The 15,635-nt window shown below is 36.8% G+C and overlaps 1 protein-coding gene across 9 annotated transcripts in view; it reads left to right on the top strand.

Moving 5' to 3' along the window:
* The window catches only part of LOC127641069 (adhesion G-protein coupled receptor D2), a 306,626-nt gene that overhangs the window by 39,189 nt on the left and 251,802 nt on the right, over window positions 1–15,635 (top strand). For all 9 annotated transcript variants that reach the window (XM_052123831.1, XM_052123833.1, XM_052123830.1 and 6 more), the window contains exons 21-23: window positions 6,829–6,870; window positions 12,144–12,197; window positions 15,350–15,506. In XM_052123831.1, coding sequence (XP_051979791.1) covers window positions 6,829–6,870; window positions 12,144–12,197; window positions 15,350–15,506 — 253 coding nt within the window. The remainder of the gene's footprint in view (window positions 1–6,828; window positions 6,871–12,143; window positions 12,198–15,349; window positions 15,507–15,635) is intronic.

The raw sequence follows: 15,635 nt of genomic DNA, 5'->3' as shown, positions 1-15,635 counted from the left end.
GCATTTGCCCCTGACTGAAAACATTTGGACACCCCTGACTTAAGAAGAAGTCTTTCTCCATCACTTGCTGATATATTATTAGATAAAATATGCTATAAAAATTATTTAAATTATAATTTAATTACAACAACTGTATTATAATGATGAACAAGCCAGGGTTTGTTAAATGCATGCTCTGGGAGTATTATACACATGAGATTCGTTTAGGAGAGTTGGCTGTTCAAAACTGATATGAGCTACATTTAAAATGTAATGTCAAAAACATTAAAAAATTTCTTATTTGAAAAGAAAATCAGTTTTGAGCCACATTCAGCTGCGGTGTGAACATAGCCTTATCTGAACGGACCAAAGCAATATCTAGCACAGAGACTTGGCAGTGGGATTTTGAGCAACCACTCAAAACAGCGGAGAGTTTCTTCAGGAAATGTCATATTTTGCAAAAGAAACCGCAAATATTCAAGTATTTTGGCAAATTTTCAATACTATTACCTATGCTGTTTTATTTCCATTGATGTCATTTCAACAGTCCAGAGCCTGAGCCCAGACACACATACACATCTTAAGGGCCCTTTCACCCAAAGCAGATGTTGACAGTCTTCTTGCTTAGTGGTGTAATTGTGCGTTTTTTGATGCATGTGTGTTGCATCAAGTTAGTAGGCCTCTGTTTAAGATTGCCTCGAACGTAACCTCAACCTAGCCTTCACTCCTCTGTAAAATCACCGGCAAACCACACACACCGGATACCCCTCATGTCGTCATCAAAGTACCTCAGCACAATTCACTAAATTGAGAAATTGGTTCCAACCCTGAACAGCAAAGGGCTGGTCCCGCTCAAACGACGTTTGTTTTATAAAAGTGTTGTCCATGGATCAATTAGTCGGTGAGGTAGATACTGTTTCCTTTCATTACTTCTTACCAAAATCAGATGCTATAGAGTTTTTTTCTTCTTTTCTACCTTTACTGTCCTTTTTTCCTCATGAATCTAAGCCCTCTTGATCGCTGTAAATGTAATGTATGGATTGTGTTGCATACCAAATGGGGATGTACTGAGAAATGAAATAGCCCCCCACCCCCATCCCACAAACCCATTGATGTCATACCATTCCTCCTTCCGGTCAGCTCCATTTGTTCCTGAAGTAGTGTCACACAGCATCATATATATTTATAACAGCTCAGAGATGGAAAGCTGCCTCTCTTTCTCTCCCTGTCTCTTCCTCTGACCATACAGTGTGTCCCTTTAATCATAGTTTTCATTTCAGTACATTGAAATTTCCCTTACCAAGGACAACGTCATAAATAAAGACAAAAAAGGGTTCTGCAAAGAAAATTTTACCTGCTCGCTCCTTAACTTTTTGTGCATTAGGGGACCTGCAAAGGATAAAAAAGATGAGGTGGTCATCTGTGAAAATTTATAATCATTTATTACATGGCAGCTGGCGAGGGGAAGTAAGTAAAAGCATGAAGGCAGACATCTATAAAGGGAGACGTGAAGCCCCTTAAATAAAAAGCAAAGTGAATTTCTGTATCTTGTCATAGGTAATGAGGAGCAAGGGCCTTTCTTCTCGGAAGAGTACAGTGTGTTCACGCTCAGTTCAGTCCAACACGCCTGCCCCTGATGTATGGTCACAAATTTGAGAGGAATTTATCTGTGTTTGACACAGAATGTTGCTTGGATTTAGGAAGGTATGGATGAGTGACCTCAACAAAAATATTTTCGGTTCCTTTATTCATGGAAATGCATTTTTAGATGACATTGGTCAATAATGAATTCTAAATCAAGCTTGTACCACTGCTGTCAGGTGATTTGGACAAACTCTTCAGCTTTTAAGGAAACATTAGATCAGGAATTGGTGCCATGTCTCGGTCTTACATGCCCTGATTATTCGAATTAAATCATACTTTCCTTCGTTGAACCGAATCACATTCTCTGGGGTGGTGCATGTTTTTGAGAACACAGCATTTGCCTTTTCCAACTGAATTCTGTTTTTAAACAACAGAATTGTTTCCTAATTAGTTTTGTTAGGAGATAATTTATGCTTTTTGTTTGATGTATAGCAACACAAAACCTCCAATCCCTTTGCATACATTTCCACCATTTTAGAGCAGAGTTCAAAAGAAATCATTTTTTTTTCTTGAAACACAATGCATTTAAATGTGCTCCATTTTTCTGTGTTTGTTTTTAGCACGACATTAATGAATTAACTTTTTTTAAACAATCCATCATTATTGTTTTGGTACCATTTATTTTTAACTCAATTATATTCTAATTGATCATTTTTCATAATATGCAAGGGATGTGTTCCCCACTTTGTTCATAACACAATAAAAGATTAAACACAAATAAGGCCCATGATCAAAAACATGATAATTCATTTGCAACACTAAATAGGAATTTGACAGTCTAATACAAAACAATGGGATGTGTGCAGCATTGTCTTTTACCCCCTTCTGTTGCTGGATATTGATTCCTTGGAGGAGCTGTGGGTACTGAAGTGCAGTATTGAGTGCCACAAGAGAAAACTATTGTTTAAAATTTAAAAAAGTTAACCGTATAGCTGAATTTACCAGTTCTAATCTCAGGTTCTCAGTTTCCCATAAGGCAAGAAATTAAACTTGACATTAAAATAAATAAATAAAACCCCACCAACATGACTCCAAAATTCAAAACGCTGGGGCAAGTTATAGTCCTAGTTATACATACCTAGTTATGTACACTATACATAGTTATGGCATACAATATTAATGTTGATGTAATTCTAGATAATACATCCTCAATCTTGAGAATTTGTATTAATGAATCGATAAAATTGAAGTGTTTGACATAAATGAACGAAACACAGTGCATGTTTTAAATGGTTAAAACATTTACTCTCATACAGTAGAACTAAAATTCCCCTGAAAATCAAATACAGGTCAGGATTCCCACCCATCCTGGAAAACATGGAATTTTAAAGTGTCATGGAAAATGAAAAATACAGAAATGTCCTGGAAAATACTTATTTGTCCTGGAAAATATTTTAGTAAAATAGAACTGTTGATGTTGCTAACAAAATGTTAGTTACATGTAAAAAAACAAACATACAACATGGTAACAATCGGGATTCGGGATAAGTGTCAAATATACAAATTTGTATCGTTTTGTCACTGCCGGTGGCTGAACATTGTGAAACATCAGTGGTCAACTGTGATGAACGACTCCCTATCACATATGTTCTCTGCTCATCTGCTGTCATCTCTGCTCAGCTCCAATGATATAGCACCAAATACAATTTTCATTCCAACATTTTTTGTGTCATTAACCCCAAAACATTTGAGTTATAAATTCAGACAACGATGATTATCGGACAACTGATTTAAAAAAAAAACGAAGCAAAAACTCTACACCAAGTTGGTAGCGTGGTTGGTAACCTCGGTATGTGAATGAATTTTCAATAATTTCAGTCAAATGCTGAAATCACAGACAGAATGTAGTAAAAAAATATGATATAAATGGCATTTGCTGTAAAATGCAGAAGGTAAAGGAATATTATATTTGTGATTTAATTGAATAAATATATAATCTGCAAGTGATGCACGCTTAAAAAAAATGCATGAAGCTGGCCGCTCATACCCTGAAAACACACTCTGAAGTGCGCAACACATACAGACTATGTATGTATTTAATAAAATCACAGCTTTAGGGGATAAATAAATCACACTGTGCCATGTAGTGAACTACATATCTGGAGGTGAAAAACTACCATTAAAAACAGACAGAAACGCCAAAATAAAAGCTTGATTTAAATGGACGCATCTATTTTTGCTTAAATATAGCAGTTGTTGGGCACATAAAATGTCCTGGAAAATTGTGCCCTGAAAAGAGTGGGAACCCTGCTGGTGTAAAAGTAAATTTCTGACACTGATTTGCCATATATAATTTGCCATTAAACTATGAAAACAAGCCTATAAGGGATGGAAGTACAATCTATTCAATAAGCTGTACTGTTGTAATTTATCAAATTTTTTAAATCTGAGTTTTTGTCCTTTGTAACATTCAGGGTTTTGTTTGCTCAACAACAGATGGGCCTAGTTGTTCATAAAAAAAATTCAGTTCAACCCAACAATTTATGCAATGGTTTTACAAACAATTTAGCCAAATTCATTCTTCTTGTATTTCATAAGAGGCATGTTAAATATACGGCATTTATTAAGACTACTTATTAAAAGTCTAGCGTTTCCATAGTTCCCACAAGATAATATCCAATGCCCTTCTATTTCAATTCTAGAATTACATTTATTTGTCATTACAGACTAATATACAATACATCATTTCACTATTTTCACTAAGGTTTGTTATTTTGAGAGAGATGTCACTGTGACATTGCTTGATAGTGTAGCATGACCTCATGGGAGAACTATGGCCCTACAGTAGTGATGAAATGGAGAGGGCTGGCATAACAGGCAACAGTGGACATCTGGAACAGACCACCAAATCATGTTGTCAATGATGACGTATTGAGATCCAGATGTGGCAAAATATGAACAAAATATGGCAATAATCGTTTGCCGATATGTGTAAATTTTCTGCCATATTTTTTGAGGGGGCAAGTGCTCCAATCTTCTAGAAGGTTTTTGGGTTAAATTCCTACAGAAGGAATGTTGACTTTTTTTTATTTTTATCATGTCTACAGTGCAGACAAAAGACACATGACAAAATGCTCCCATTATAATCAACAAAGCTATGTCATTCACTCCTTAATTATAGCCTAACTTAAACATTTTGGGTTTGCTTATAACAGATTTTACTGTTTGCTAGTGCAATATCTGACTTCAGGTCTGTAAATGTTACATTTTGCCGAAGCATACCCCTTTAGCTATGTAAAAAAAAACACAAAAGTTTTGAACTTGAGATAATGCAACTTTTATCTGACCATCTCCAAACCTGAAGATGCATGACTTTTATTTTTAAGAGGCAATGAGAGTTATGGATGGAACTAAGAGCAGGCATAATCCTGTGAAGGGCGACAGAAGAGAGCAGCACGCAGCTGTGAGTGGAGAGCTGTGAGGGCGCGCGCCGAGGTGTACACTGTTTTATTGAATTTTGATTCATAAAATGTTTTGCATTTTAATTGATTACTGACCAACACTAATGATTCCCAATTCAACATCATATTTCAAGATCGATGCATATAGATCGTAAGGATAAGTAATCGATGCATCGAGAAAACTAGTGAATCGTTACACTCCTAATATATCAGTGGCATGCAGTCAGCCCCTTTATAGGAGTGAAATTAATGCAGATGGAAAGTGTTAAATTATAGAATATACTTTCTTCTGTTTATTAAAAAAAATGTATATGCATTTAAGAAATAAATGCATTACAATACAATATACAGCTATGCTCAAAAAATTGTGAACTTTAAGTCACAAGCCAGAACATTTGCATTTTTTACAAACTTTAAGAGACAATGCCATGAATCTTGCAAAATTTGGCAAGTGTAGCAATTAGGCAATTTCTTTTTCTCATATGCACATTTTTTAGCCTACTGCTTACTATCTTCTAAACTAGCTTTAAAGACCTGACAAATCAATAATAGGCTTCAACGCTGTCAGATTTTTGAGCATATCTGATGCCGAGACAAAAGTTAGTAGGACCTTTTAGTTTTAGTTTCAGTAATATTTAAAGATTTATGCGAGTTTTAAAATGTTGTAAATAAACCAGTTAAAATAAACGATTCATCAGTTAATTGAGTCCCTACACAGAAGTCTCTTATTCTTCATCTTGGTAATATTGAATTTAATGCTGCTGTTCAAAACAACTCAGCTATATAAATTACAGGTATTAAGTTTTCTAGTTTTATTATTTGTTTATTTAAATCTAAATGTAATGCTACCACCCTAATTGAGCTATTCACTGTTTTTGTCCCAGATAAATATTCAATAAAATCAGTTCTATCAGGAAGACTTGCCGACTTGAGTGAAATTTAAGATGACATTTATTTGATGAATATAAAACAGAAAATGTATGTCTCTTTGGTGTAAGCCCTGTCTGGTGGGCCGAAGAAGTTGTACTCGGAACTGTCATATCCTGGAGGAGATGAGGCAGGGGCGAGGAGCCTACCCCCGTGCAGGACTCAACTTGTGGTGGTGGGGTGGCGGAGGTTGCCGTATTAGCACACTGAAACAGCAATGAGATAGTTTGTAAGCAGTCTTATAAAGCAATGGCTTACATGTGATTGGCTGGGAATTACCCAGCTAATGGTGTGATGATATACAGCTGCTAGACTTCCCGCTAGAACTACGCTGCGCTTCCATTTATATTATCTAATTATAGTTAAATATTTTAAAAAAGATATTGCCCTTTTGAAATCGCTTCAGTGTAATTACTGTAGCTACATTTTCTTTGTAGGTTGTAGTATAACTAACCACTTTTTAAAGTAGCTAGGGTGTAGTTTAAATACTTTTAAATCTTGGAAATTTACATTTTTAAAGTAGCTTCACCAACACTGAAGCCATTGCTTGGCTTTTTACCAATGTACGTAGCTAGGTAACGACTTAGTGAGAGAAAAGATCAAAAAATGGAAAGCATTAATTGCTTCACTTTTTAAGAATTTTTTTTTCCCCCCTTTGGTCTTACTTTTTTGTTTTTGCTAAGAGACTTAACACGCACAGAATGGCACTTGCTATCACACCAACTGAAGTTTGGCATCAAAACTCAATTTCACCTGGCTTCAGTAATGCTCCTCATGCAATTCTTTATTGTTGGGTTAATTTCAGAGCCTCAAATGAAAAAGAAAAGAAAATTCCTAACAACTTCTTTCTTCTTCATCCTTTTCTCTTTTTTTGCAGGGTCTCTTCATCTTCCTGATATATGGCCTGTACAACACTGAGGTAAGTCTGCAGTGCATCTCAAGGCTGACTGAGTGAGTGAGAGAAATGACATGATTTTTCTGATGGGACCCCCACCCATCCAAAGGAAGGCGGATTGAAGCGAGCCTCCTTTTTTCCTTTTTTCCCCCCACATAAGCGTCCCACTGCCCTTCATGCTTGGGCTAACTTACAGTATATGCATCCAGGCCCACCATTAAACACTGACACCCAGAGTAAAGAGCCAGTCATCCCTCAACCACATTGGCCAATATTTCACTGCCTCTTTAAGTTTTTAAACTCATGGTCTTTCATTTAACATTCTGACATTCAAGCTCACCGTGAGGCCAGAGTCAGAGAAAGAGAGAAACGGATATATATGCAGGATGGCGGCAGGTAGATCGTGTGGAAATTGAACTGCTAAATGGTCATTACCATTTAGATGCTCTTTTGGACTAAATGCATGGAGGATATGTGTTAAACTGTCATCTTGAAATTCAAATTGAAATGTGTTCAAGGCACATATGAATTACTTAAACCACTGTCGTGCAATATCAGATAAAATTGAGCATGTGTATTCCAGCACATGTTTTTTAGTTTAGCTTGTGCAGGTTGATTTCAACTTGGGATAAATTACTGAAATTCAGCCATGGAACTCTATGTGGTTCTATGTGTTATTCAGTTGGCTCGCTCACCCTAAGCCGGTTTCACTGCAGCATGTTGCAAGAGTTTTTCCTCTGAAACCCACCTCCAACCCAGCTGCACTTGTCTAGAACTGCTATATGGGGATTGTATGTATGTCTATTTGTGCAGCAGCATGCCAAACATGCTTGATGCAGCATGTCTTGCGTTTTGTCTAATTGTGCAGCAGCATGTCCACATGCTTAACTCAGTATGTCTGTTTATGTTCTAGCAGTAGCAGATCTCCATACTCGCTCTGCAGCAGCAGCATAGGAGATCTAGTACGCCAAGACAAAATATCCTATCAATATGTCATAGCCACATTGACATGCTAAATCTTTCTGACTGTTGAGATGACTAAACTGGAGTTTAACTCAAGCCTGAAGTAGAGGTTGGGGTCATATTTGAACAATACATCAAATATAACTAATTATCAATGTACATATCTTGGCATGGAACGGATTTATTCTGAACAATCCATCACTCGCATTCATCTTTTGGGCTCTCTAATGCCCACGTTCGACATTGAGCACATGAATAAGTGCATTTAGTAGCCCTTAAAACTCCACTTCTTTTTTCTCTCATCTCCACCATTTTTACCAGTACAGACAGAGATCTCCTGCCTTTTGTCTAGCTTCGCTTCTACCTTTTCACTCACTACACAAGAAGTGTATGAAGATGGCCCTGAGACCGAGCCCCGTATTGACACAGAGACTCACCGCTGACCCTCTCCGCATTGTAAAATAAATCATCGCTGCATTCTTGCTTAAGAGGCTTTTTTAGTATGGCGGAATCTATTTTCCAACTCCCAGCTCTCCTTGACCCAGAGGTCTTAACAATTTGTGAGCAGCTTGTATCCGATTTATGCCCTTTTTTTTTCCAGAAGAGGTTTTGTAAATATTAAATGTTATAATCTTTGCTTTTTTTTCTTGCTTTATTTGTGAAACATTTTCCCCTGTTTTCTTTACCTTTGTGCCATTAAAGATGTAACAAGAAACACTAGCAGATTAAGTTTCACCCTCTGACACTACAAAGGAAATTATTGGGTAATAGAAAAATTGTGAAAAGCTGAGAAGAATGATCAAAGTGTTAGTATACAAAGACAAAAAAAAAAAAAAGACCTGGAATATTCAAAGAACAAAGGGCAAAGAAAAACATTCTCCCCGTCTACTCTCATTTAAAGAAACGTCCGCCTCTCATTGGACAATAAAAACGTTTCATTCATCTGTGAAGTTGAAGAATATGTAAGATTATATTTGTTGTTTGTGAGAGGGATTATTTATACATGCCAAGAGATGTATGGATCATTCTATTATCCCTAATGTGCCCAATCATTAGTAAAGACTTAAGAATTTTTCTGTGAAATATTTTCATTAGATACCAAATCAGTTTATCTCTCTGGGTAAGTTCTTCTGCTGTGACTTTGCTAGCACTGAAATATCTTATGTAAAATAATTTATAGTTATTTGTTTAACAGAGGAATGCTTTAATAATGAAATAGTAATGATGCCCGTATATTGTGTTCCCTTGTGTAACGTATTGTAGCTGGCAATTACGATGAAATGAAGAACCCAAGTGCAGTTTAATAATAAATACCTTAACAGAAACCCTAACTATGAACATTAATAAAACATAAGATAAACTTGAAAATTAAACATGAAAATGAACTTGGTAGGCAAGGCTTAAACTTGACATGAACTAGAAAAGTGCTACACAAACTAACATCAATACTAGACAAAGGACAATGGTAAACATGAGGGCTTAAATACATGACATGGGGAAACATAAACCAATGATCAAACAGAACACTAAACAAGATAACAAGACTAATAACCTTAAACAAATGACAGACTAGAACTGATAAGACAATAAACCAATGAAAACAAGACACATGAACATGGAGGTCACATGATAAGGGAAACAGGAACTAGAATTCCAAAATAAAAGACATGAAAACAAAACATGAACAAAAACACATCTAGACATGACACCTTGTCTATAAATCATAGAATAAAAATAATTCACTTGATTAAGAGCAATAGGATCTAATTGTTTTGTTGTTGTTCCCACCCCAACAACAAATTAATATAAAACTGATAACACTTAACACTTTGATTATTAGAAAGTATTATTATATAATTTGAGACTTAACTTAATGGTCAGTCCTATTTTAATCACCCTTTAGGTTTTGACAAAGTCTTTCTAGCAAGTCAGTCCATTGTCGGCCATATTTGGAACACACTCTGGAGGCTATTTCCAGTGCAGCTCCTATATACTTGAATGGGAAAACACAGAAATCTCCAACAACAGTTGGTCAATATTACGATCAATGAACATATTTCAAATCAGCAGTAACATCTTAAAATACTGAAAATTCAGGGTTTTCTCCTCATGTGCTCTCTCTCTCTCTTTTTTTTTTAGCATTACCTCAGATAACACTAAAAAGAAAAAGCCCAGACAGAGAGCACATTAGAAACAGGTGACAGGATCCAATCACTAAAATAAAATTCAAGACTGCCGGGATCCTGACCATCCGAAGAATTGTATGTTAAATATTGGGACTGCATCACCTTAAAACCTTTAGAAGAAAAACTAATTTTATTTATTTATTTTTGATCTAAACTAAAGATCAGCAAATTTTTTCAATTGCTTTCTATGATTTTACCTGCAATAAAGGGATTTGATTTCCCAGTTCCATTCATTAAAGGTAAAGTGCACTTACAGATGGTGATTTTCTGAAAATATAATGAGAAAGAAGGAGCAAAAAGTGTTTATTTGCAAATATGACAAATTAGCATCGACTCCGAGCTGTCAAATGTTTTCTCTTATCTTCAGTAGCAATGTCGTCACGGTAATAGTGTCTTTTCAAAACATGCCACAGTGTGTATATCTGCATGGCAGTAATAATTTGTGACAACAGCAGAGCCTAATAAAGTCATAAGAGCTAATGCATATTCACCAGCAAAGGGCTAGCGCTCATGCTGTGAAATACAGGCAGGTTTTTTTGTGGTCACAGACAGCCAGGCTGGAAAATTATATCTAGCATGCCTGTGAACAGCTGGATTGGATTGAATAGTATGAAGAATATTGGCAAGTAGAAAATGTACATGTATGCAAACATTTGATATTACAAATTTATATAAAGAAATAAGTTTGTGGAGTACTGTAAATTAGCCTAGTTAATTAAATAAAATAAGGTTATGGATAGCAAAAATACTTTGCAGACAGATTGATTTGAATTATTTGAATTATGGAAGATGTTTTCTTTTTGCCTCACAATGAATCTTAAAAATAAATAAATAAAAATATAGTTTCAGCTGTTATCCTTTCTTTAAAATAAATTAATAAATACATTTTGGCATATGGTATATTAGTATCAAACACAGAACGTCCACCACATTTCACAGTGCGTGTGAGACACCATGGCTTGAAGGCCTCTCCAGGTCTCCGTCTAACCATTAGACGACCAGGTGGAGGATCAGTGATGATCTGGGGGTGGACAATGTTCCCCAACTCTGAGGATTGTTTTTTCCAGCAGGACAATGCTCCATGCCACAGTCAGGTTAATCAATTTGTGGATGGAGGACCACCAGGTCAAGACCCTGTCATGGCCAACCCAATCTCCTGATCTCCATTGAAAACCTCTGGAATGTGATCAAGAGGAAGATGGATGACCACAAGCCATCATACATACCCGAGCTGCTTGAATTTTTGTGCCACGAGTGGCATAATGTCACCCAACAGCAATGTGAAAGACTGGTAGAGAGCATGCCAAGACACATGAAAATCAGGGTTATTCCACCAAATATTGATTTCTGAACTCTTCCCAAGTTAAAACATTAGTATTGTGTTGTTTAAAAATGAATATGAAATTTGCATTATTCGAGGTCTGAAATCATTGAATCCTTTTTGTTATTTTGACCAGTTGTAATTTTCTGCAAATAAATGCTCTAAATTACAATATTTTATTTTGAATTTGAGAGAAATTTTGTCAGTACTTAATTGAATAAAACAAACATTTTAATTTTACTCAAACACATACCTATAAATAGTGAATCCAGAGAAACTGATATTTTTGCAGTGGTCTCTTAATTTTTTCCAGAGCTGTGTGTGTGTGTATATATATATATATATATATATATATATATATATATATATATATATATATATTTTTTTTTTTACATATACACAGAGAAAGAGAGAGAGAAAACTATATTGTACTGTATGTGACTTTCTACATGCATCTCTTTACATCACCCTGTTTTTCCTCACAGTACAAATGTAATTTGTTCTGCAAAGGTGGCTGTTCCCTCTATCACTTCATTTCCACGGCCCCCCGCTCAGTGTGACGGATGAGAGCTTAAGACGCTCTCCTTACTTTGCCGACTCTACATGTCACTTTCAGCACCCATTACCTGTGACAAACTGGAACATTTTGGTCCACAGCACTCATTGACTTTTATGCAATGGCCGCTATTTGCTTTCTTTATTCCCAGTTCGGATTGAATTTCACCTTCCTGTGGCCAAGACTCATGCAAGCTCAAAGTGCTTTGTATTAAGTGTTTAGTATTGAGTCGTGACATTTTAACCATCCACCCCCTCCTTCTTATCCACAGGTTCGAAACACAGTCAACAGAATCAAAGAAAGAAGAAAAGCCTTAAATTTCTCAGTAAGTTTTCCCGGCTTGCATGATTTCATCACTTTGCATTGTGGCATGAATGCACCTCTGAATCACAACACATTCATTGCAGATAAGAGTTTACAATAGACATGTTTTTATTAATACTCAAGGGATCTACTCTAGAAATTTCCTCATATAATTTAAATTTCATAATTCACAGTGTGTTTTGTGCATGAGCGTGGACTGACTGCACAACATTCGCTCCAGGCCCTCTTTCAAACACCTACTTAGGCCACCTCAATCCAGCCAATGTCATCCAGCGGACCTGGGTTACATGTTTCTAATCCTGGGAAAGCTCGTCCCTTCACATTAAACTGTCAGGCCAGTATTTATATGTGAGGCTGCTGTTGACGGAGATCACTTAGCCTCACCAAAGCGGTTTAAAAGTAGTTAATAGACCCTAACCCCACCCACCACCCTACCCCCCCATTCCCAGTGCACCCCCACCCTTCTCACCTCCAGAGACACTACGAGTGGATCCTCTATGAATGGCCACATTAACTCTCCTCCAGGCTTGTCACAGTTTATGGCCTATGGCAGTTTGTCCCGCTCGGCCCTGCTGCGCCACCAGGTCATTGAAAGCGGAATGAGACAATTTCTAAAAGCGGATTGATTTTAGAATATGGCCCCCTCCCTCTTCCCTTTGACCCCCCTGACAGGCCCAACGCCGTTAAGACTGGGACTTGTAAAAAACGACTGCAGTCCCAAGCGCAAGTGCCAGGTAGCAGCTGATAAATCGTTGTGGGCCGTATTAGCAGTGGGACCATTTAGCGCTCTCTGGGCAATTTTCCAATTTTCAAAGTCCATGCGATGAGATTCGCCGGCCACGTGTGGCGGATGGTTTTTTAGCTAATGCCATTTTGCACCATAAATCTAGAAGAGATATACTGTATCTAGCAGAATAGCTTGGTGCTGGACAGAGTCCATAATGGGATAGGAAAATGTACTCTTCTTTATTGCATTAGAGCAGTGGTCAGGGAATGTACTGACTTCCAATATAGTAGTGATAATGTAGAAGACATACAGTAGATGGATAGATGTGCTGTGTTCGTAAATGAAGAGTCAGTTCTTTTTTTCTGAGGTCATCTCTGAGGAGCCCTTCCTATTTACAATTTTCCAACTCATTGAATAGCAAATCAGACACCGGATCCATGAACATTTTCGTAGCTATAAAGCCAAAGTTCTAAATTAGAAGTTTGTAAGAAGATATCTTGCTGTAAATGTAAAAAATATATAAAAACACTTTTCAGAAGTCTTCTCTGGAAGGATGATCTGTTTTTTTGACCAATGAAATACAGGGGAGTGCATGAGAAACCTGTTTGAAAACAATTTAGCAATTCACTTCACCTTTAAATCAGGTATTAGATGGATTTTAAATGGATTTAGTTTTTCTCTAGGTGGTTATTCAATTAATATAAATTATGCTGCCTTGACTAACAACAGTCATGCAGTTATACAGATTTCTCAAGGTTCTCACTCTTTGTCTACTTATGTCTGCATGAGAGTAGTTTACTGTTAATGGTAGATAAAATACAGCATGATAATAAAGCCCCATTTTAAGAACATATGTAGTAACTAATTGTACAAATCTCCAACCATCTCTCTCTCCGTCCTTACCGTTGTTTATGTATGAGCCAGACCACTGCTGCCAGGGCTCTTCATACCAACTGTCGCCTGACCCGTATGACCTCACACTTGTACATACTGTGGCAGATTGCTTGAGAAAAATAAAGCTGTCAGTTGCACCGGCCAAATGAAAAACGAACCTCCTACGATACTAGCAGGGTCTGGATCCCTGACAGTTCTGAAATATAGATATAAATTGGAAGCAGATTAGTTTTTGATCCTAATTCACGTTTTGACAAGATATGAGATGGAAAAAGAAAACTGTGTACAGTATATACGTATGTGCTTTACCTGTTGTAATATGTTCAGACCTATCGTCTGTTATGCATTGACTACTTATGACCATAAGAGAAATATTTAAATCAAAATCTTCAGGCACTAACTTGTACAGAACTGAAGCGGTTTTGCATGTCAGAATGCATTATATATTATGCTATGATGCAAGGAATTAGACTGTGGGTTTTAATGTCAAATCTAGTTTAGTTCCCTGTGATACTATTTATTTTGTGGTAGTCCCGTACCAGTCGGGGTACATTTTGGTTGTGTATCTGTAATGAATGACTACTTAACTTTCAACTATGACTTTTTTGGTACTCAATATTAGTATTCTTCGTACAGTTTTTATATCGAGTGTGCTATTTAATACACAACTGATATGATGGTCTTAAAGGATAATATTCTACACTTTCTAGCATTTTTCCATGTAATTCACTGAATTTTATTATTCTCCCTAATGTCCACTTCAAATATTAGACTGCATGAAAAAGTTTGTTTTAGCTCCATTTCACCCTCTTTCTTACCCTTAGAATTGAATAGGCTGTTTTTCAACTATCTCTTTAAGACTTATATGCACTCACTGATCACTTTATTAGGACCATAGTGTTCCTTATGAAGTTCTCAAAGTGGTCTTCTGCTGTTGTAGTCCATCTACCACAAGGTTCAACGTGTTGTGGATTCTGAGATGCTATTCTGCTCACTACAATTGTACAGAGTGGTTATCTGAGTTACCATAGCCTTTCTGTTAGCTCGAACCAGTCTGGCCATTCTCTGTTGAACTCTCTCATCAACTAGACGTTTCTGTCCATAGAACTGCCACTCACTAGGTGTTTTTTCTGTTTGGCACAATTCAGAGTAAACCCTAGAGACTGTTGTGTGTGAAAATCCCAGGAGATCAGCAGTTACAGAACTCACCAACAATCATGCCACGGTTGAAATCACGGAGATCACATTTTTCCCCATTCTGATGGTTAATGTGAACATTAACTGATGCTCCGGACCCGTATCTGCATGATTTTATGCATTGCATAAATTATTATTATTATTGGCATAACTTATGATTGGCTAACCTCTTTACACGTGAAAAGTACCAACATAGTTCATACTGCTGTTTATTAACGTGGGCCAAGTTCCTGAATATAAGTTGCTGAACAAAGCTTCATGCTGACTTTAAGGAAAGATATAAACAAGTAAATGTAATTTCAGATATTGAAATTTAGTTTCCTGCACTTTCTCAGAACTGCGCCAGCTCCAGACCGTCCAGTTCAGTCGGCAGTTCTCGGCCGGGCAGCTCTCCTGTGCCAGGGGCTCTGGATGGACACATAGTTAACACCAGCCAATCCAGCAGCTCGTCAACCCACAGCGACAGCGGCACTCAGAGTTGCAGCAAAACGAGTGAGTCATTGTGCATCCTATCACAGAAGTTCGCAGTTTTCTAGCTATGTTACACAATACCACTGACCTATTTTTACATTATAATTATTGGACTAAAATGTAGAGAACTTTGTTTATTTTTTGATCAAG

Source organism: Xyrauchen texanus, chromosome 50, assembly GCF_025860055.1.
Source record: "Xyrauchen texanus isolate HMW12.3.18 chromosome 50, RBS_HiC_50CHRs, whole genome shotgun sequence".
Classification (NCBI taxonomy): domain Eukaryota; kingdom Metazoa; phylum Chordata; class Actinopteri; order Cypriniformes; family Catostomidae; genus Xyrauchen; species Xyrauchen texanus.
This window is presented reverse-complemented; position numbering and strand designations above follow the sequence as displayed.